The sequence below is a fragment of the Erinaceus europaeus genome, chromosome 3 (genome assembly GCF_950295315.1).
Source record: "Erinaceus europaeus chromosome 3, mEriEur2.1, whole genome shotgun sequence".
Taxonomy (NCBI): Eukaryota; Metazoa; Chordata; class Mammalia; order Eulipotyphla; family Erinaceidae; genus Erinaceus; species Erinaceus europaeus.
The window spans coordinates 55,294,704-55,318,191 of record NC_080164.1 but is presented as its reverse complement, the minus strand read 5'-3'; the positions used below and the strand labels follow the sequence as shown (position 1 = coordinate 55,318,191).

General features: G+C 37.9%; 1 protein-coding gene across 3 annotated transcripts in view; it reads right to left on the bottom strand.

The window, feature by feature from the left end:
• Nucleotides 1-23,488, bottom strand: part of USP34 (ubiquitin specific peptidase 34) — a 254,078-nt gene that overhangs the window by 40,727 nt on the left and 189,863 nt on the right. For all 3 annotated transcript variants that reach the window (XR_009548945.1, XM_060187219.1, XM_060187220.1), the window contains exons 58-66: nucleotides 20,459-20,539; nucleotides 16,406-16,491; nucleotides 15,370-15,538; nucleotides 15,202-15,276; nucleotides 13,297-13,448; nucleotides 9,189-9,237; nucleotides 9,001-9,105; nucleotides 8,875-8,919; nucleotides 3,535-3,639 (exon numbers count right to left, since the gene is read on the bottom strand). Coding sequence is in view for 2 of the 3 variants with exons in the window: in XM_060187219.1 (XP_060043202.1) it covers nucleotides 3,535-3,639; nucleotides 8,875-8,919; nucleotides 9,001-9,105; nucleotides 9,189-9,237; nucleotides 13,297-13,448; nucleotides 15,202-15,276; nucleotides 15,370-15,538; nucleotides 16,406-16,491; nucleotides 20,459-20,539 (867 nt within the window). In the remaining variant the exon portion in view is untranslated. The remainder of the gene's footprint in view (nucleotides 1-3,534; nucleotides 3,640-8,874; nucleotides 8,920-9,000; nucleotides 9,106-9,188; nucleotides 9,238-13,296; nucleotides 13,449-15,201; nucleotides 15,277-15,369; nucleotides 15,539-16,405; nucleotides 16,492-20,458; nucleotides 20,540-23,488) is intronic.

Sequence of the window (23,488 nt, the reverse complement as noted above, 5' to 3'; positions counted from 1 at the left end):
TACTCAGTAACCTAAGGCTTCTACAGCCTAAAGGGTAGTCCAGAGCTCCTTTTTGTAAGCCACTGTGTCCCTGACTGGTGCTGTTCAGGCCCTTTAAATCTGCCACAGAATCTAAAGTGACTGCAGATATGGCACCTGGTGGCAATGCACTGAATGAAGCATTTCTGCTTAAGTCCTTCTCTCCCTTCCCTCCTGTTGTCCAAATGCAATCATCAACCTTCAGACAGTGTTCTGAAGTTCCTTTCTTTAGCAGAGATTCCAGGTGTTCTTTGATGAAATTCATTATTTTGTTGTAATTGTTTTTTTTGGGGAAGAGTCAGTATCATAACTCAACAGCCATAGCTCTGCCCTGGAAGTCTCCATTGCTAACTTTCTGTAATATAGTCAAAGCCACTCATTTATTAATTGTCTATGGTAAGCTTTATCTTTGTTTTGTTGACAGGTGTACAAATGTGTATCCTAGTGACTGAGTCCAGAACCCCAGACATATAAATTATGTACTCAGTTATTGTACCGCAGTCTGAGTAGTTTTATACTAAACAGTCAGTTTTATACTAAACAGTCAGTAGTTTTATACTAAACAGTCAGCTCCACATGGGACCATATAATCTACAAAGGCTAAGATATTTATTATTTGCCTTAAAGAATGTGTTGACCCCTGGTCTACAGAATGTGCTTTCTTTTCTTCCTTCTCTCTCCCTTCCTTTCTTTCTGCTCTGCTTAGTTCTTGCTTGTAATGGTACCAGGGATTTAACCTGGTTATTCAAAGCTTTGGGCCTGAGAAACTGAGTTTTCACTAAGGAAAAAGTTTTGTGACCTCAGCAGTAATTACTGAAGAAGCAGCAGATGCTTATTCTACCATGTATGTCAAATACAGAAGGAAAAAAAATGTATTTGCACAATGAGATTCTACAAGAAACTGATGAGAATGGTCCACATTAACTAAACAGGAAATGGTGAGTGTTGGTAAGGTTTTGGAAAAATAGAATCTGTTACACTGCTGGTGGGAATAGAAAAAAAACCAAAAAACAGGTAAACAGTAGGGAGTCGGGTGGTAGCACAGCAGGTTAAGTGCATGTGGTGCAAAGCCCAAGGGCCTATATAAAGATCCTGGTTGGAGCCCCCGGTTCCCCACCTGCAGGGGAATGTCGCTTCATAGGCGGTGAAGCAGGTCTACAGGTGTCTGTCTTTCTCTCTTCTCTGTCTTCCTCTCCTCTCTCCATTTCTCTCTGTCCTTTCCAACAATGACGACATCAATAACAATAATAACTACAACAATAAAACAACAAAAGGCAACAGAAGGGAATAAATACTAAAAAAAAAAAAAAGGTAAACAGTATTACAGTAAACAGTACTGAGAATCCTTTAGCAAAAATGGAAATACCTTATGATCCAGCAATACTATTCCTTTTTAAATTATTATTTATTAGAGACAGAGAAATTGAGAAGGGAGGAGAGACAGAGAGAAAGAGATACTTGCAGCACTGCTTCACCACTTGTGAAGCTTTCCTTCTACAGGTGGGGACCAGAAGCTTGAACCTGGGCCTTTGTGTTTTGTAAAGTGTGCTCAACCAGGTGTGCCACCACCCGGCCCCAATACTGTTGTTGGAATTTAAACAGAAGACTTGAAAACATTAATTCCAAGGGACATATGCAACCTCCTATATTCATAGCTGCATTATTCACAATAGTTAAAATATGGGAACAACCTAAATGTCTATCAGTGAATAGATAGATATAATAGTTATGGGATATATACTCAATGGTACTACTCAGCAATTAAAAAAGTAAATGGTTTCACTCATATATGGAATCTAGAATATTGAAATACATGGATTAAATTAAAAGAAAGTGAATAGATAGATATAATAGTTATGGGATATATACTCAATGGTACTACTCAGCAATTAAAAAAGTAAATGGTTTCACTCATATATGGAATCTAGAATATTGAAATACATGGATTAAATTAAAAGAAAAAAGTAAGGAAACTTTTTTAAGACTTGTGAGAACCATGGTGGTTATCCTTGGGGTAGGTAGTCAGGTGAAAGCAACTTTGGTGTTGTGCAGTGTGAAACTATATCCCTAGTATCTCATAATCCCACAAATCAAAATAAGGTTAAAAAAAAAAAAAAAAAAGGACAGAACCCTGGGTTTTTATTTATTATTATTTTTTATTTAAAACTTTTAATGTATTTATTTATTTTCTCTTTTGTTGCCCTTGTTTTTTATTGTTGTAGTTGTTGTTGTTGATGTCGTCATTGTTGGATAGGACAGAGAGAAATGGAGAAAGGAGGGGAAGACAGAGAGGGGGAAAGACAGACACCTGCAGACCTGCTTCACCGTCTGTGAAGCAATTCCCCTCCAGGTGGGGAGTCAGGGGTTCGAACCAGGACACTTATGCCAGTCCTTGCACTTTGCGTCACGTGCGCTTAACCCGCTATACTACCGCCCAACTCCTGGGTTTTTATTTCTATAGCTTCTATTGCTTTTAATAATTTTTTCTTTCAGAGAACGGAAATGAAAACCTTAGATTGGATGAAGGCTATTTATAATTTTACAGGCTTAAAGTATCATTTAAAAAACTTTTTATTGCCATTAGGACTTTTTTCTGAGGCTCAGTGCCTGTACTACAAATTTACCACTCCTGGAGGCCTTTTTCTTTTTCTCTTTTTTTGAGAGAGGTAACAGAGGATAGAGAGTGGAGAGACCTGTTGCACTGGTTCATCATTCATGAGGTTTCCCTCCTATAGTTGGCGGGCTGGGGTTTTATCCTGGGTCCTTGTGTACTCTACTGGTTGTGCCACGCCCACATTTATTTATTTTAGTAATATTTTTTTTGCCTCCAGGGTTATTGCTGGGGCTCAGTGCCTGCACCATGAATCCACTGCCTTTTTTTGTTTCCTTTTGTTGCCCTTGTTGTTGTAGCCTTGTTGTGGTTATTATTTTTGTTGTTGATGTCTTTCATTGTTGGATAGGACAGAGAGAAATGGAGAGAGGAGGGGAAGACAGAGAGTGGTAGAGAAAGATAGACACCTGCAGACCTGCTTCACCGCCCGTGAAGCGACTCCCTGGCAGGTGGTGGGCCGGGGGCTGGAACCGGGATCCCTATGCCGGTCTTTGTGTTTTGTGCCAAGTGCAATTAACCCGCTGCGCTACGGCCCAACAGCTTCACATTTATATTTTAAAAACAGGCAGAGAGTGAAAGAGATAACGGCACTGAACTCCCCTTCAATTTGGTAGAGCGTGATCTTGAAACTGCGTCACAAAGCAGTACGCTATCCAAATGAGTTATTTTGTCACCTGAGAAAATCGTTCCAACATCTGAGAGACTATCAAGAACCCTCCTCTGCCAAAATTTTTAGACAAAAGTATCTGGCCCCTTACCTCTGACTAACAAACAATTTAGATGTAAACAAAAGACTAATACTTGAACTGGTATTAACTATATAGTAATAAAAGACTCATGAAAAGTAAGTATTGACAAAAAAAAAAAAAAAAAAAAAAGACTGATACAGCTGTTACAAGACTTACCTCCCATATCCTCTGTAGAATATAAGATGCAAAGGGAGGCATTCCAGGAGGTCCTCCAGCAAATTCCATTAGCATAGTCAGTAATTTAAAGAAAGGATTGGCTGCCTGTAAGACACGATTGTGTATTTAGATTTGAACTCATCTTTCTGTGGAAAAGAAACACATCTAACTATTCTATATCTTATTACTCATATTATATTAATTTATTTTTTATAATCATTTTGTTGTTGGTTTAAGTGTTTGTGGCATGGCTGTTGACATATGGGTAAAATTTCTCAAAAGACTCTGGGGTGGGTGGGTGGGGAGAATACAGGTCCATGAAGGATGATAAATGACATAGTGGGGGTTGTATTGTTAAATGGGAAACTGGCGAATGTTATGCATGTACAAACTATTGTATTTACTGTTGAATGTAAAACATTTAATTCCCCAATAAAAAATAAATAAATAAATAAAATAAAATAAAATTTCTCATCTCCCTATGATACGTGTCTGTATCAAAAACACTCTCACCCCCATTTAGGTCCTTTTACATTATCATGTACCAGGACCCAGATGCCCTCTATGCCACATTCCTCCCCCTCCAAGCCCAGAGTCCGTGACTTTGGTACAATAACATCTACTTATTTTATGTGAGGTAACAGTGCTTCAGTTGGGGCTGATTACGTAATGGTTTTTCCAAAAGAATTTCATGCCTGAGGCTCCCAAGTCCCAAATTAAACCCCATGCACCATCATAAGCAAAAACTGTGCAGTGCTCCAGTAGAAAATAAATAAATAAAAGGGAGTTGGGCGGTAGCACAGCGGGTTAAATGCAGATGGTGCAAAACACAGTGAACTGGCGTACGGATCCCGGTTTGAGCCCCTGGTAACCCACCTGCAGGGCAGTTGCTTCACAAATGGTGAAGCAGGTCTACAGGTGTCTATCTTTCTCTCCCCGTCTTCCCCTCCTCTCTCCATTTCTCTCTGTCTTATCCAACAATGACGACATCAATAAAAACAATAAAACAAGGGCAACAAAAGGGAAGAAATGAAATAAATACTTAAAAATGGAAATAAATAAAAGAAAAATAGAGTGCTTCGTATGGGGTGAGGGAAGGGGACAAGTAGAGAAGCATTGTTGGGAGTTCTAACCAAGAATTTCAGGAATACAAGTCTCACACTTTATCAGGTGAACTATCTCCCAGTTGTTTCTATATATTATTTAAATCTGCATGCTATATTAGCAGAGCTCATTATTCCTACATATACATCTCAACTACCATAAAGAGGTAGGATCACATGGAAGTATAAAACCAATTTTATGTGGGGAAAACACTGAAAACTAGGTTACTGGAGGGGAAGAGGGGAAGGCATAGGTGGGGGAAGAGCTCTAGTGTGTTGGCACAATAAATCCAACAGTGGGTAGAGTAGGCTGTACACACATGCTCATAGCCACACACATATGCGGAAAACGAAACCATTGTCAAAATCAATTAAAAACATTTTTGAAGGTCTAAGAGACAGTTCACCTGGCATAGCGCATACTTTTATCATGTGATAGGACCTAGTGGATTCAAGCCCACTGACAACACATGGGAGCACCATGCAAAGTGGAAAGTGCAAAAAGAGTGCTGTTATATCTCTCCTTCCTGTCTCTGCCTCTCCATTCTTCACTCTAAATCTATAGGAGGAAGAAAAAAATAAAGGTGCTGCACCAGGAATAGTGGAATCATGCAGGCATGAAAACCTAGCAAGAAATGGTGTAAAAAAATTTTTTTGTTTGTTTTTTTATGAAAATGTTAACTGTATGGGAATCAAGAAAGCATGCTTTTCAATTCAGACTGTGTCCAGAGATGTCAGGCATGGATTGTTAACCCTTCATCTTCATTACACAGGTCAGACCTTTCCTTTCATAGTATTCTCTAATTCCATTCCAAGTGGTTCACTTCCTAATAAAGTCCCAAAACCTAGATATAGACCAGGTCCCATGAGCTATAGAACATATGCACACATGTATCTATAAATTAGGGCAAAATATATACCTGAAAGCAAAAGGACACAATAGTCTGCAGTGAGTCAGTATAAAGTTCATAATGAAATAGTGTCTACTTAGACTTAGACACCCTCCTCACCTCCTATTACACTTCCTTCACTCACTCCAAAGCTAACCTTATCAACGCAAGGACTGCAAAAGCCGAATAAGGGCAAAAGACTGGCATACTTTAACGATGACTCTTTAGTCATTATCAGGCCACCCTATCAGCTGGGGCCCTATTTAGGGAGTCCTGAGATTCCCAAACAGACATGATAGGCCTAGGCCTCAAATAAATCCCTCTCCCCAATATTACCAGTCATCTCTATCAGGTAAAACACAATAGACCCCTTTGTGGGCCCCCATAGGACCTTGCCCTCAAATGGATCAACAAAGGTAGAGAATATTCCATCCTCTGAAAGGAGGATGGGCAACATACTCTATGCTATACCAAGGAAGATGGGTCCTGAAATTGGGGCAGCTTGGAACGTTCCTACCCATGACCACAGATTGTGAGCACAGATCTACAGGGATACAGAGGTCACATGGGCTCCTAAGCTGAATACGGGCCCCAGATCACGTCAAATCAATGAGATTTACAGTCAATATTTATACACCTTTCCCATATTTGGGAGCTACTCGCTTCCCTGATCCAGCTTTCTGGTCCTTCTTCCAGCCATGACATCATCTCCCCAGACAATAACTTGGGTCCACCTGCATATCAGATTTCAGGCTCAGGGGGAGGAAAAAAAACTAGTATAGTTATGGGCCCTTTAGAATATAATTAAAATATGCCTACTAACTATCTACAAAATGGAAAACCCCCAACTCTTCATCTGCCCTATTCCAGCCTTTAGGTTCATGATTAGTCAACAACTTGTTTGGCTTTATACATTAACTCTCTTTTCAGTCACCAGGTTCCAGATGCTACTATGATGCCAACCAGACATCCCAGGACAGACAACCTTACCAATGTGTCCAGGAGCCCTGCCTCCCCAGAGCCCCGCCCCATTAAGGAAAGAGAGACAGGCTGGGAGTATGGATCGACCTGTCAACATTCATGTTCAGCAGGGAAGCAATTACAGAAGCCAGACCTTCCACCTTCTGCAGCCCATAATGATCCTAGGTCCATACTCTTAGAGGGATAAAGAATAGGAAAGCTATGGGAGTCGGGTAGTAGCGCAGCAGGTTAAGCGCAGATGGCGCTAAGCACAAGGTCCAGCAGAAGGATCCCGGTTCGAGCCCCGGGCTCCCCACCTGCAAGGGAGTCGCTTTACAGGCAGTGAAGCAGGTCTGCAGGTGTCTATCTTTCTCTCCCCCTCTGCCTTCCCCTCTTCTCTCCATTTCTCTCTATCCTGTCCAACAACAATGACATCAGTAATAACTACAACAATAAAACAACAAGGGCAACAAAAGGAATAAATAAATAAGTAAATAAAATAAAATTAAAAAAAAAGAATAGGAAAGCTATCAGGGGAGGGGATAGGATACAGAGTTCTGATGGATAAAATTGTGTGGAGTTGTAACCCCTTATGGTTGTGTCAATGTTTCCTTTTTATAAATAAAAAATAAAGAAAGCATGCTTTAAGGGCTGGGCAGTGGCACACCTCATTGAACACACATTATAATGTGAAGGGACCCAAGGTCAAGCCCTCAGTCCCCACATACAGAGGGGAACTGTCATAATGAGAGGTGAAATCATCAGTGCTGTAGGTTATCTCTCCACCCTTCCCCCACTTCCCTTTACCCTCTCACTTTCTCTCTGAACTAGTAGATAAAAAACAAACCAACAGCAGCAACAACAACAACAAAAAAAAAACCCCACAAGCAAACAAGAAAAACTATTGCTAATGGGGCTGGGTGATGGTGCACACATTCCTGTGTGACAAGACCTGAGTTCAAGCCCAGAGTCCTCACCAGCAGAGGACTCTGCAGGTTGCAGGTGCCTTTCTCTCTCTCTCTCTCTCTCTCTCTCTCTCTGTCCCATCCTCTCAATTTCTCTGTCCTATCAGAACAAATAAATGTTTATTTTAAAAAACCTTGCTAGGGTGCCAGGTGGTGGTGCACAGGATTACCTGCAGACATTACCAATGCACAAGGACCCAGGTTTGAGTCCCCCACTACCTACAATCGGGGGTATGCTTCAAAAGTGTAAATCAGGTCTGCAGGTGTCTACCTTTCTCCCATCACCCTCTCCCCTCTCAGTTTGTCTGTCCTATCCAATAAAAAATAAGAAAAAGAAACAAAGCCACTAGGAGCCGTGTATTCATAGTGCTGGCACCAAGACCCAGTGATATGCCTGGTGGCAAAAAAAAAAAAGGAAAAAAACTTCTTGCTAATGAGGTCAACATGTGTGTAGAAAACTTTTTTATAAAAGATTTTATTTATTTATTAATAAGAAAGACAGGAGAGAAAGAAAGAACCAGACATCACTCTGGCACAAGTGCTGCTAGAGACTGAACTCCAGACCTCATGCTTGAGAGTCCAAGGCTTTATCCACTGTGCCACCTCCCGGACCACCATAGAAAACTCTTTTAGATGAAAGTTTCCTGTAGTAACCCTTAACTTTAAAAAAAAAAATTATTTATTCCCCTTTTGTTGCCCTTGTTTTATTGATATTGTTGTTGTTGGGTAGGACAGAGAGAATAGAGAGGGTAAGGGAAGACAGGGGGGGAGAGAAAGAGAAACACCTGCAGACCTGCTTCACCACTTGTGAAGTGACTCCCCTGAAGGTGGGAGCCAGGGGCTCGAACAAGGATCCTTATGCAGGTCCTTGCACTTTGAGCCACCTGTGCTTAACCCACTGTGCTACCGCCCGACTCCCAGTAATCCTTAGTTTTTATGATTTCTCTACTGATAAGAGTTTGGCTATTCTACTTTTTTTCTTACACACAACTGTGATATATGCTTCAAAATATGCAATTTCAGGGCTGGGAAGATAGCATGATGATTATGCAAAAGACTCTTGTGCCTGAGGCATCAAAGGTCCCAAGTTAAATCCCCTGTAACATCATCAACCAGAGCTGAGCACTACTCTGGGGGTGGGGGGTGGGAAGCAGAACCATTTTAATTTTTCAATTTAGTACCAAGATGAAACACCATTTACTAAACTTAATGTAATGCAAAATGTAACTGTGAAAATTACATTTGTGATAAAATATGAAGAGCTAATTCAATATGTTCAAACCATATGCTTAAAAATAAGTCACCATATTATGGAGAAAACATTGGTGATATTTTTCAAAAACAATTAGGAAGCATCAGTTAAAATCACTGTCACTGTGTTGACCATATGTTTAAATGTAAGAACTGCAAACATCTACATACCTCAGGAGTCAATTTTGCAATGGAGGTGAAAAGCATAGATACAATCTAAAATTAAAATAAAAAGAGAATTTCAGAATATTCTTTTAAAAATAATTTAGACATTTATAACTGTTTTTCAGCACTTACATGTTCTGCAAGTCGATTATTATATCGACATAAGCTGAAAATCAGATTGCAAGTTTGTCTTATATTGATGCCATCACGAATATGTTGAAACAAGAAGGGGAATCCCTGTTAAAAGCAAAGGTGTTCTTTTAAGAACTTTTAAGTCAGTCGTGCAATGATGAAACTGTCTAATATAGAGCAGGCATTACCTTTCCTCCAGTTAATGCTGCCATATCAGTCTGTGATAATGTCAAGTGCCTGAAAGGTAACAGTGGAATTAAATTTTACTTACTGTACTTAATTTATACCTATTCACATCACACATCAAAATCACTAACTTTATTAGAACTGTACCAAAACCATCAAAAATTTTTTTTTCTTTTAGCTTTTTGTTAGGTAGACTTGGCAGGAATCTTTCAGACATTTTAAAAAGATTCCAAAATTGGTAAGTCCAAATCTATTAAATTTCCACTTAATAAAGTTAGTATTTTGATATAACACTCAGATGGGTTTAATTTTGAGAGCTCATTGATTTAAGAACCTTCAGGAAAAAGTAAACTACAAAATACTAGAATTTCACTTCCCAATTTGAAGCTATTACTTCTTACACAAATACTGACTAAAACCATTTGGAATTTTACCATGTAGAGTAAATCTCACTAACAATATAATTGGTGAATTTCAAAAACACCGCACTACTACTATTCACAATTGAAGCAAGTTAATACAATATCCTGTCAATGTATAATTTCCTCAGATCACTTTATATATATTTGTGTGTGTTGAAATCAGGATCCAAACTCCTTTGATATAACTGGCTGAAGTCTCTGTAGACTACTACTTTTCCCTCCACTTTACTTTTATCTTGCAGTTTATCTGCTGAGTAAATTAGGTGAGTTGCCCTATAAAATTCCCCATATTTATATTTTACTGATTGCATCCCTTGTTTTGGTATGTGCCTCTGTCCCTATATTTCCTGTAATCTGGTAATTATATCTAGAGACTTGATCATATCTTGTTTTGAATTTTTAATCAAGATTACTTTATAATAATGATGGAATGAACTTTCACCAGAAGGCACAATGATAATTTGTTCTCATAATATTTTCAGTTTATGCTGCTATTTCCTAAATCCACTATATAATTTGGGGTACAAAGTAGTCATATTTTCTCATTTCCGCATTCTGTGCCCATTTATTCAAGTAATTTTATGAACATGAACTTCATCAGATTTATCATTTGGGAACAAGAAGAATAATTTTGCAGCTAAGATAGCTGGCTGTATATTTTCTTGGTTTCCAAAATTATGATTTCATTTCCTAACACACAGAAATTGAGGAGGGGGTGATACAAAGGGAAACGAAGACATCTGTAGCATTGCTACAGGTGGGAACTAGTCATTTGAACCCAGGTCCTTGACATGGTAATGTGCGTGCTCTACTGGCTGCACAGAGGCCCACCTGCTAATACACTGATTTTTTTAAAGGTTGCCAATAAGCCTTGTTTTTGTTTGGTACCATTATAAACATATGGATTTAAGTATTTGTGATGTTTTGTTTGCTTATGTTATTGCCTGTGTTATATTACTTTATGTTATAATGTTCAATTTGTCAAAAAAATTTTTTTTAACTAGAGTACAATTTAGCTTTGGCTTATGGTGGTGCTAAGAATTGAACCTGGGAACTGAAAAGCCTCAGGCATGGAACTTTAACTATTATGCTATCTCTCCAGTCCAACTTGACCAAGAGACACCTCCTTAAGTCGGTCCTTTAGTCCTTCAAACATGGTCTCAGTAGCCTTGATAGTCTTTCCAAAAACAAAACATTTCAGGTTTCTCAGTAATTTCACGCCAAAGGTGAGAAGAGTTATTTCCCTAAGAATCCTGATTATTTTAATTGGAAATTGCATCTAGAGGCTATAACCTAGATGCTAAAAGTACACATTGATTCTGGAATAGACAGGTGTCTAGAATTTTCAGATAATGGAGGTATATAATATTTTAAGACAAAACACAACAAACTGTCATTTAATATTAAAGAAGGTATATAAAAAACCAACAACACTATTTATATTTGCTGTTTTCTTTTCCTGTAAACTTCTGAGAGGTTGGGTACACCTAGTTAAGTCCACAAGGATGCAGATTTAAGCTCCCCATCCCCACATGCAGGGAAAGTGGTGAAGCAGTGCTTGCTGCAGTTTTCTTTCTTCCTCTTTCCGTTGCTATCTCTCCTCACCCCTCTATCAAAAAGAAAAAAGGTGAAAAGGAAAAAAAAATAAGAAAAAGAAAAAGTGGCTGCTGGGATTGGTGTATTGGTTGTAGGTCCATCATCCCCATCAATAATCCTGGTAACCACAACTTTCTCTTAGCCACTCATCTGTCCTTGGATAACTGGAATGCTCTGCCAAGTAAGGGTTATTACAAACTGCATTGCTATGAACAAAGGTGTGAACAAACCTCTTCAAATGAGTGTGTTTCCTCTAGATATATTCACCCTCTCACTCTAAGTCATGGTGACAGAATAAAAAAAGGAAAGAAAAAAAGCACCATGAGTTTCTAGTAGCTATTATTTGATGTATTTAATAATACTGTTTCTGAATAATACTTCTAATTATAATAGTGATTCACTGAATCACTAAACAGTTTAGGATGATTTTACAGGTTTTTGTTCTTCAGATATTGTACTAGAAATTCACCGTTAATGTATTCTAAAGTTACTTGAGGACTGTAGAGCACAGCATAATGGATATTATGCAAAAGACTTTCATGATTGAGTCTCTCAGGACCCAGATTCAATTCCCAGCACCAACATAAACCAGAGCTGAGCAAGGCTCTGGTAGCTCTCGGTATCTCTAGCTCTCAGTATCTCTCCCTCTTTCATTAAAATAAGTAAATTATTTTTTAAAAAAAGTTACTTGAATTAATTACTTGCCAGTGGCTATGCCAACAGCTGAACATTAAGTTTGTTAATTTCATTCTGCTTCTGATTTTTAGGAATTGTACTCTTTCATTTATTTATCATTATATAATCACATAAAGCATTGATAGGACTGTAACTCATAGTCAAGGAAATAAAACTTTTATTCTTGTCCCCTTTCATCTGCTTCCTCAGTGTCACAATTATAGAAACTTTTTTTTTTAATTTAATCTTCAATTTATAAACATATACTAAGTCATTTCTCATTTTCTATAAAGTGCTGCAAATACCAAATTAGTGAATACTTTCATTTCTGGGAAAAATACAAAGCTATGAGGCTATGTTCCTGTGAGCCAGTGGTCACATCTGTCAACTAATTAATATGTTACCTTGTTTTGGTGCCTATTTTTAAAAATAATTTACTCAGTATATATTGTTGATTCAGTAGCAGTGAACTCAAAGTAAATAGCACTATAACTCATATCTGAATCAATTTTATTTGACAAGGGTATTTTCTCATCACTATACACTAGCACCACATTTAGAGAACATTTTAAATAGTCAAAACAACGAAAAAAAACCCAAAAAACATAAATGTGCAGAAAAAAAGGCATATACTGTGAAAAGAACATTTGTTAGCAATATGAGAACTGGAAGAAAGCAGTGTGTTACCATATTTGCCTCAAATTGGAAAGTGTTAAGCAAATTTGTTTTTTTGCATTTTGCAATGTACATTCTGCAGTCCACATATGACTGTAAAAGCTCTACAAGTAATGATTTTGATATTACAAATATCAACTGAATGATCATAAATAATGAAGACTGGATATGCATGCACATTCACATTTCCCTAACTTCCTATTGCTTAAAAAATAGTATACTACATAATTTTTTCTCTACCTTCCTTTTTTAATTTAAAAATATCTATCCTAAAGTTCTCTTCATGGTAGTGTAGCCACATACCATTATTTCCTTATCTTTGGCTTTAGAGACAATATTGAGTGGATGCTGTGGTTTTCTTCAAATAGTCTTCTTTTAGTGGAGATGTCCAGTCTTTCATATTATGAACATTACTTTAATAAACAGTACTGCACATACATACTTCTAATTTTGGGGGACAGATTTCCAGAAATAGGACTGCTTCACTGAAGGATAGTTATGTATGTATAATTCAGCTAGATATTTTACTGTAATATTTTTTCAGTGTATATTTTTAACACAACTCAGAGGCAAAATTTGTTACAAAGGATTGAAATACTTATACCACAAGAGTTAATGAATAATGCCATCTATATATTTAAAAGAAATTAAGTAACAAAAGCTCCTGAGTTAGTAGTGATAAAACAATTCTGTAAAAGGATAAAAAAACATTTTAAGCATTCTAAATGTTGAAACATTTCACCTTTCCGAGCGAGACTGTTCAACCAAAAGGGCAACTAAAGCTATCATCTTTTCAAGGGCAGCTGGTCTATATTTTTCCTCTGCTAAAGAGAGGATATCTTCTTCCTCTTCCTCTTCTTCACCTTCTTCTTCAGACAATACTTCAACTTGAGGCTAGAGTAAAACAATTTTAATATATTAGCTTTAAAATTACCACAAGAACAAATAATTTGATTATTTTATGTAACTAGCCAACACAGACATTATGGCAGAAACATGTATCATGAAAACAACTACTCATAGGCCTAACTTAAGCTTAAAAGGGAGAACTGTATGAGTCTCAACACAGTGACCGTACTGAAAAAGATAAATCCTCCAGTAAATTATTGTTTTCTTTTTAGACACCTTAAAATTCAGAAAACAAATCCTAAACAAAAGTTATGTATGATAAGACAGTATTTCCTTCACTGCATAGTGCCTTGGTCATGTGCCTTGCCATGCACATGACCCAGATTCAAGCCTGGTCATCAATAGACTGGAGGAAGCTTCAATGCCATGATTCTCTCTCATGTAATACTTTTAATATTGTGAATAAGCAAGATAGTTACATATTGGTAAGACTGACACAGTACCAAAGAAAATACGGATAGTTTGTCTAAATTTGCTTTGTTCTGAGATCTTAACACTGAAATTTATTACTGGATCATTTCTTTTATTGCTATATCCATGAAAAATGTCAATCAAAGGGGGGCCAGGGAGTGGTGTACTGGGTTAAGCGCACATAACACAAATAGCAAGGACCTGTGCAAGGATCCTGGTTTGAGCCTCTGGCTCCCTACCTGCAGGAGGGTTGCCTCGTAAGTGATGAAGCAGATCTGCAGGTGTCTATCTTTCTCTCCCCTTCTATCTCCCCATATCTCTCAATTTCTTTCTATGCTACCCAATAAAATGGAATAAATGGCCTTCAGGAGCATTTGTAGTGCAGGCATCAAGCCCAGCGATAAGCCTGGAGGCAAAAAAAAAAAAAAAAAAAAACACCAGGGCTGGGTGGTAGTGCACCCAGTTAAGTGCACGTTACAGTGCACAAGGACTTGGGTTTGAGCACCCAGTCTCCACCTGCAGGGGGAAAGCTTTTCGAGTGGTGAAGCAGGGCTGCAGGTGTCTCTCTCTCTCCCTCTCTACTCCCCTTTCCCTCTTGATTTCTGGCTGTCTCATCAAATAGAGATAATAAAAATTTAAAAATTATTTATTGAAAAAACCAACCAAATATAGGCACTAAAAATTATCTAATAGTAGGGTTTGAAGGAATATTTTACTTTTGATGATGGAGCCAGGGCCTCACACATGTTCTAATTCACCACTCTAGGTTGCCTTTTTCATTCAGATAGAAGAAATAGATACTATAGCGTAAGAACTACCTCTAGGGAGTCGGGCTGTAGCACAGTGGGTTAAGCGCAGGTGGCGCAAAGCACAAGGACCGGCATAAGGATCCCGGTTCGAACCCCGGCTCCCCACCTGCAGGGGAGTCGCTTCACAGGCGGTGAAGCAGGTCTGCAGGTGTCTATCTTTCTCTCCTCCTCTCTGTCTTCCCCTCCTCTCTCCATTTCTCTCTGTCCTATCCAACAATGACAACAACAATAATAACTACAACAATAAAACAACAAGGGCAACAAAAGAGAATAAATAAAATAAATATTTAAAAAATTAAAAAAAAATTAAAAAAAAAAAAAAAAAAAAAAAAAGAACTACCTCTAGTGCCACAGCAAGACTTACTGGTGCCAGGACTTAGATCTGGGCTATAAGCACAGCAAGTCACATACTTCCCCAAATGAGATAGCTCCCTGGACCTAAAAGGGGTCCAATTTCTTATGACTCTGCATGATACAAACTTGAAAACATAACCTCTAAATCCTGGAATTCTACTCACGTTTTCGGGTCCTTTGGTTCCCATGTAAAAATGTACCATTGTAGATATAGCTTGCAGTGAAAGCAAAAACTGGCTCTGAAAATGAAAATATTGATTTAAAATTACAACAAAAATTAACACTGAAATACTGAAAAAAGAAAACATAATGGAGGGGGGATATAAACTCACCTCTTCTTCACCCATTTTAGCGAATTCATATAAGAAGGCAAAATATTCTGTAAGATGTTTACTGTGAGGCTTTACACCATGTTCCATAATTAATAACAGAGTTCTCACAAATCGAGTGACACATGAACGACCGCCAATATCTTCTACTGCAGCATCCATATCATCTGACCTGAAAAAATAAGTAGTTGGAGTTCAATAACTGTTTGGCTACATGAACCCAAAATACAAGACTTTATCATAAAGTTATTAGTAGAGAATTCTCAAAATGTGCCCAATAAAAAGAAGCATTTTACCTTCTGATTTGGGTTGCATTAAAAATGTTTTGTGAGATTTTAGAGAGATGTGATACTGCACTAAAAAAAAAAACTGTCTTTTTCTTGCCTCCACGGTTATCGCTGGGGCTCACTGACTGTACTATGAGACCAATGTTCCTGGAGGCCATTTTTTTCAAATTTTGTTGCATTTATTGTTACTGTTATCATTGCTGTTGTTGTTAAGATAGAACAGAGAGAAATCGAGAGAGGAGGGGAAGACAGACACCTGCAGAACTGCTTTACTGCTTGTGAGGTAACCACCCCTATAGGTGGGGGCTCGAACCAGGATCCTTACACTGGTCCCCGCGCTTTGTGACATGTGCACTTAACCCGATGCACTACCATCCAACCCCCAACAACTATCTTTTTACACAATATTTCCCCACTGACCTAGGAGGCGATATGATGTCCTAAGTAGGATCCCTAGAAGAGCATGTGGCAAAGTAATGCTCTGGTTCCTCTCCTTTCTCATTAACAAAAAAAATCCAACAGTATCCACCCCCCTCAAATTTATGACTAAAAAAGAGAGATCAAAGAAAAATACTCTATCACATGTTCTGTCAGGATTAAACCACTAAGCCACCACTGTCATAGTACCTTAACTGTTTCATAACAGATCATTCTTAAAACAGAGAACTTAAATTTTCAATGTAGATATTCTAAATATACTTTGTAAGCAGAACATAAATTCTAAAAATAGTATTTCATAAGGTACTTCTCACCCATCTTCCATTCCTGGCTGTAGATAGAGATGAGCATGCACAGGTCTAAGCCTCTGAATCACATGGATACATAGGCGCTGAAACATCTATAAATGAAAAGACTTAACTAAAGAGCCAACTTGCAACAAAGACATTGAAATATCAACATGTATAAATTTTTCTTCCAATCATTTATATTCTAATTACAGATTAAAATTTGATATAGTAAAGTTTTCCTGGAGCCACAACTATATAAAAGGTAAGACACAAATTAAATAAATAAATATAAAAAATTTAAAAAACAACAATGAAAAACAAGGGCAACAAAAGGGAAAATAGATAAATATAAAAAAATTTTTAAAAAGACAATTAGCTTGAGAAGCACGACTAAGTTTTATTATAATGGGAAAAAACATCAAATTATAAGTTTCAAAAAGGAGATTACAAGAAGCAAAGTTTCATAAAACCCTATTAAATTACTCAAATACAGAGAAAAGAAAATTTAACATCCATTTCTTTTTTTGGGGGGTACACACTGTTCACACCTATATTTCAAGTTTGGAAATGCAATTTTTACAAGCACAATACAAAAGTATTCATGAAGAATGCATAATCTCTGAACATTATGAAAACATCCCTACTACCAATACATTTCTAAATACAAAACTAACTATCTGTGGTCCAGGAGGTGGCGCAGTGGATAAAGCATCGGACTCTCAAGTGTGAGGTCCTGAGTTCAATCCCCGGCAGCACATGTACCAGAGTGATGTCTGATTCTTTCTATCTCTCTTCCTATCTTACTCATTCAATCTTAAAAAAACAAAACAAAACAAAACAAAAACTACCATCTTATTACTTCTGTGTAGCTAGAGAAGTTCATTTTCAAAACAGGTAAAATTCAGTCTTTAGGTGTGAATGGCATGAATGAGAGACTTTGTTGTTGTTGTTGTATAGTACCCATTTCTTTCAGAATAGTGGAGTGGAAAGTTCAGTTGCTTATGTGTATGAAAAAAAATACACACACACACACACACACACACACACACACACACACACACACACACACAGTTTAATATTATCCAAAAGAAACTTGTACAAAAAGTTAGGGGCAGGGCTGGGTAGATGTTGTTTCACCTCTCATTCTCTCTTCCTGTCTCTCTCACCTTTTATCAAAAATAAGAAGAAGGAAAAAAGATCTCTGGGAATGGTAGTCATACAGGTATTGAATTCCAGCAATAATCCTTGTACTAAAACAAAAGCCAGCTGGCGAATCTCTAAAAAAGTATTACCTAGCAACTATTAGAAAATGCAATGGCTTGTGTTAATAGTGTTCCTTCGTAATACATGTGCCAAAGTGATGCTTTGCCTTTCTTTCAAGCTTGCTCATTCACTCATAAATGAGTAAATCCTTAAAAAATTTATTAGGACATGGGGGCGGGAGTAGACAGCATAATGGCTATGCAAAGAGACTCTCAAGTCCCAGGTTCAATCCCCAGCACCACCAGAAGCTGGAGCTGAATAGTGCTCTGGTTTAAAAAAAAAAAATTAGTAGTACAAGGGAGGGGGTGTGGCTATGAAATAGCAGTGGTAGAATAGAACTGGGAAAACACCAGCAACATAAAAAAAGCAAAAATACATTGGAAAAGGGAGAGCAAAATGGACAGAGCAATATAAACAATGTTGGATAATCAAGGACAACTATCAAAAGATTAGATACTAGAACAGAAACCCTAAAATCCCAATTTTTGCCTCACCTTTGTTGGAACCTGAATGACAATTATTAGTATGAGTCAGGAAGAGAAGGATGAATACCAGAAGACCTCACATGTAAGTTTATCTTGGGAGATAGAGACAGAAAGGAAGAATATGGGGTGAAACTTGGACAGGAGGTGGAGTATTACACCAAAGAAAGACAGGCTTGGGAAGAATGGAAGCTTGGAGTCACAGGTTGGGGGTGAGAGTATTTTGCACATACCTACGATGGGGAGCTGGGAAATGGTGTCATGAAAAAAAATCATTTTTTTAAAAATGAAATTTATTTATTCCCTTTTGTTGCCCTTGTTGCTTTACTATTGTTTTTGGATAGGACAGAGAGAAATGGAGAGAGGAGGGCAAGACAGAGAGGGGGAGAAAAGGACAGACACCTGCAGACCTACTTCACCGCCTGTGAAGCTACCCCCCCTGCAGGTGGGGAGCTGGGGGCTTGAACTGGGATCCTTACGCCGGTCCTTGCGCTTTGCGCCACCTGCGCTTAACCTGCTGCGCTACCTCCGGACTCCCAAAAAGACAATCTTTATGTAAACCATTTAACTCCCTCAATGAAGTGGAAAAAAATTATTAGGAAAATACAAAACAAAACTACAGGGTACTATTTCACATCCATTAGGATGGCTAACATAACAAACAATAAAAATGTAGTGAAACTAGAAACCTCAGATTTGCTGATGGGAATGTACACATGAACTAGGTATTTGCTAGGGTTCAGTGCCTGCACAATGACTCCAAAGCTTCTAGTGTCCACTTTCTTTCCTTTGACAGAGGGTGAGAAATAGAGATGGAGAGGGGGAAAATAAAGAGATACCTGCAGCAAGCACTGTTCCACAACTTGTGAAGTTTATTCCCCACAGGTGGTTAAGACAGAATTTAACTAGGTCTTTATTTATGGTAACATGTGCACTGTACCAAGCTTACAAAAGGTGTAGACAATATTAAAGTACTGAAAACATGGAGATAGGACCAAAAAAAAAAAATCAAAGTGGCCACATCCCTGAAAGTTCATTTAATGCAAAGTGGGCGAGGCTTGAACCTAGGTAGGACATTTGCCAAATGAGTACAGTTCCCAAAATTTAATGGAGTATTATTTGGCAATGATAAGAAATGACAAACACATACAAACTACAGAAGGGGAAAACTATGAAACCTCTAAATCAGATACACAGTCAGAAAATACCAAGTACTGCATTATTTCATTTATGAGAAATGGTGTGAAATAGAAACAGAAAATAGATTAGTAGTTGCTGGGAGCTGAACAGAAGATACAGAATAAAATTGTGAGTCATGGCTGACAGGTGTGACATTTCTTTAAGGTCTGTTATAAAAGCAGATGGTCTTTTCCTTATCTAAATTTCCTAATGATTTAAGAAATTTCATGGGTAAGTTAAAAATCTACTACAATAATAATTTATATGATATTCATTTACAGTTCGGTGTACTACCCAACTATGCGTTAGACTACGAATCTGAAAATGTATCAGTACACTCAAAGCAAGAGTAAAAATATGCAGGAAGCCTGATCTTTTTTTAAAAAAAAAAACTTTTAAATTTCTTTTTAAAATATTTATTTTCCCTTTTGTTGCTCTTGTTTTTTTATTGTTGCTGTAGTTATTGTTGTTACTGATGTCGTTATTGTTAGGTAGGACAGAAATGGAGAGAGGAGGGAAAGATGGAAAGAGAGGGGGAGAGAAAGACACCTGTAGACCTGCTTCACCACCTGTGAAGTGACTCCCCTGCAGGTGGGGAGCCAAGGGCTCAAACTCGGGTCCCTACGCCAGTCCTTGAGCTTTGCTAATTCTTTACTCTATTTTGTATTTTAAAGCACTAGGATAACAATTTATGATACATTTATCTTATAACCAGGAAATGTTCATGATTTAACTAAATGACTGGAATGACAATTCATTAAAAGAGGCTAGTGAAATCAGCAAAATGTTTTTTATTTATTTTTTTATAGATACTTTTATTTATTTATTATTGGATAGAGACAGTGAGAAAATGGGCGGGATGGGGGAAAGAGAAAGGGAGAGAGGCAGAGAGACACCTGCAGCCTTCCTTCACCACTGAGAAGCTTTCCCCTTGCATGTGGGGGTAGGGACTAGGGGCATGAACCAGGGTCTTTTCACACTATAAAGTGAGCGCTTAACCAGTTGTGCCACCACCTGGCCTCTGCAAAATGGCTTTTATGCTTAGAGATCAATCCTTTCAAAATTACTCTTAAATGCTGGGCTAATACATATTCAAAGATACATTTGGGATAATTAACTTGAAAGCAACTTCTTTTTCAAAGTTTTATCTTACCTGTCTCACAATTTGATTGGGGCACTTAATTAGTATCTGCATTGGCCACCAGTCATCATCAGCCATGCGGTCCAAAAACCACTATATAAAAAAAAAAAAAAAAAGATTTGTAGCATCAACCACTAAATGAGTTAAAAACGACTTCTTGCTGACATTTTTATTACTTTAAGTTTTTATCCAAACAGGTTTTCAATCGCTGGAACCTCAAAATCTGAAATGGCCCACAAACAGGAGGACTGTGCAGAAATAGGACTTTTATAAGATAGGACTCAGATGTAATCACAGGCATAATCAATATCCAGTAGAAGGGCTGGTTATGCAAATCTTTCATGACTGAGGTTCTAAGATTCCAGGTTAAATCTCTTATTAAAATTTATTTATTATTGGATAGAAACAGAGAGATTGAGAGAGGGGGAGAGAGGAGAGAGGAAGAGAGGGAATGGGAGAGGGAGGGGGAGGGAGAGGGAGAGACAGAGACCTGCAGCTCTACTTCACCACTCATGAAGCTTTCTCTCTGCAGGCGGGGACCAGGGACTTGAACCTGGATCCTTGTGCACTGTACTGTGTGTGTGCTTAACTAGGTGTGCCACCTCCTGGTCCTTCCTCCCCAGGTTCAATATCTAGCACAACTATATGCCAGAGCTGAGCAGTGCTCTGGGAGAGAAAGAAAGGATGGAAGAATGTCAAAATGTGCATTTGTGATACAAATCCTTTAAATCAGCATTTCACCCATTAAGGTGATACTGGAATTTTTTTTTGGGGGGGGGGGGGGCTGAGTAGAGTACTACTAAAGTAAATTAAAAATAAATGAAACATTTTAAATAAGTTTTTATTATCTTTATTTATTTATTGGATAGAGAGTCAGAAATTGAGAGGGACACCTTCAACCCTCGATTTATGAAGCTTTTCCTCCTGCAGGTGGGGACCAGGGCGGAACCTGTGTCCTTGCGCATTTTAACGTGTGTGCTCAACCAGGTGCGACACCACCCGGCCCCAAATGAAACATTTTTTAAAGAAAAAAAATCACAAGTCATTATTTCACTGCATAATTCTATGGATGCTATTTATATCACAGCATACTACTTGCAGGATGGCAGCCTACAATCCATATTAACCAGAATGCTATTTCCTTCTTAGTCCTCATAAACATAACTATAGAATTGTTTGTTCTTAATAATAACATACAATTTTTATATGACTTATCTCTGTATAAAAACAAATCATGGGGGTCAGGCAGTGACACATGGGGTTAAGTCTACATAGTACGATTCAAGTCCCTGGTTCCCCACTTACAAGGGGGACATTTCATAAGTGGTAAGCAGGTCTGTAGATGAAAAACAAATCATGTTTTCTTAGTAACAACATGATCTGTGGCAGTCTAAGACAATTTCCCATTGACCTCAAGATAGCTCTTAATATTCCTATGTATAAACAAAAGTGACAAACGCAGAAATTTTTTACTACTGTAAAGAATTCCAGAAGTGGGCGGGGTTTATTCCCTTTTGTTGCCCTTGTTTTTTTGTTGTAGTTATTATTGTTGATGATGTCAGATAGGACAGAGAGAAATGGAGAGAGGAGGGGAAGACAGAGAGGGGAAGAGAAAGATAGAAATAGCATAATCTTTATTCAACAAACTATCATGCCTAAGGCTCCAAAGTCCCAGGTTCAATCACCAGACCACTATAAACCAGAGATAATCAATGTTCAAAAAAAATCCAGAAGTTAAATAAGTATTAATGAAAAAAAACTAAGGTGACTACCTTATCAAGAAAACAAAGCAACCTAGAAAGTGGCTAAATCAGATAAAGTACTAAACAATCAAGCATGAGGACCTGAGTTCAAACCCTAATATCATATGTTCCAGTGATATTCTGGTTCTCTCTCTCATTAGTAAGTGTATCATTAATGTAAAAAAAAAAAATTATAGTCGTCCAGGAGGTGGCACAGTGGATAAAGCATTGGACTCTCAAGCATGAGGTTCCAAATTCAATCCCTGGCAGAACATCTACCAAAGTAATGTTTAGTTCTTTCTCTCTCTCCTCATTTCTCATTAAATAAATAAAATCTATAAAAAAGAATACAAGCAAATCTAATTAATCTTCTGGAATTATCAAACAATGAAAAAATACATATGAAGGAAAAGAATAGAGGGACATGTTAACACCAAGAAGATGCAGTCACTAAGATGCAGCATATGGAAAACTCAGGGGAACAATGACAGAAGTGACGATCGCCATCAAAGATAAAAAAGATAAAGTAGGATCTGGGTGCTGGCTCACCCGGTTGAGCACACATATTATAATGCAGAAGGATCTGGGTTTGAGCCCCTGGTCCCCACCTGTAGGGGGAAAGCATTACGAGTGGTGAAGCAGTGCTGCAGGTGTCTCTCTCCCTGTCAATCTCTCCTCATCCTCTCAATTTCCGGCTGCCTCTATCCAATAAATAAATAAAAGCAATAAAAAAAAAAAAAAGTAACTGGTATAGAGGGCTAGAAGACAGCTCACCTGATAAAGCACACACCTTATCGTGTGCAATGATCTAGGTCTGAGCCCTTGGTTAACACATGGGAACACCATGTAAAGGTAAAAATTCACAAATCGGGGAACAATGCTGTAGTGTCTCTCCTCTTTCCCCAACCATACCCTTCCCCAATCCCTGACACTGTAACTGGAAACAAGAAAAATTCCATGGGGAATGGTAAAATTATAGTTGTTTTTTTTTTTTTTTTTAAACAACCAGAACACTACTCAGTTCTGGCTTAAAGTAGCACTGAGGACTGAACTAGGGGCCTTCTTTGCCTCAAGCATAGAAGTCATTAAGCATACCCATTTTGATATCTCCCTAACCCCCCCCAAAAAAAATTAAAATGTACATTTATCAGATTTTCCTACTTCTCTGCTAGATACTTTTTTAAACATCTTTATTCCTAGGACGTTTATATCACTTTGAGAGCAGAAAATAAGCTGATATTAAAATGATACAGTTAAGTAATCATATCATTAGAAATGTGTTTTGTAATGCAATATGAGA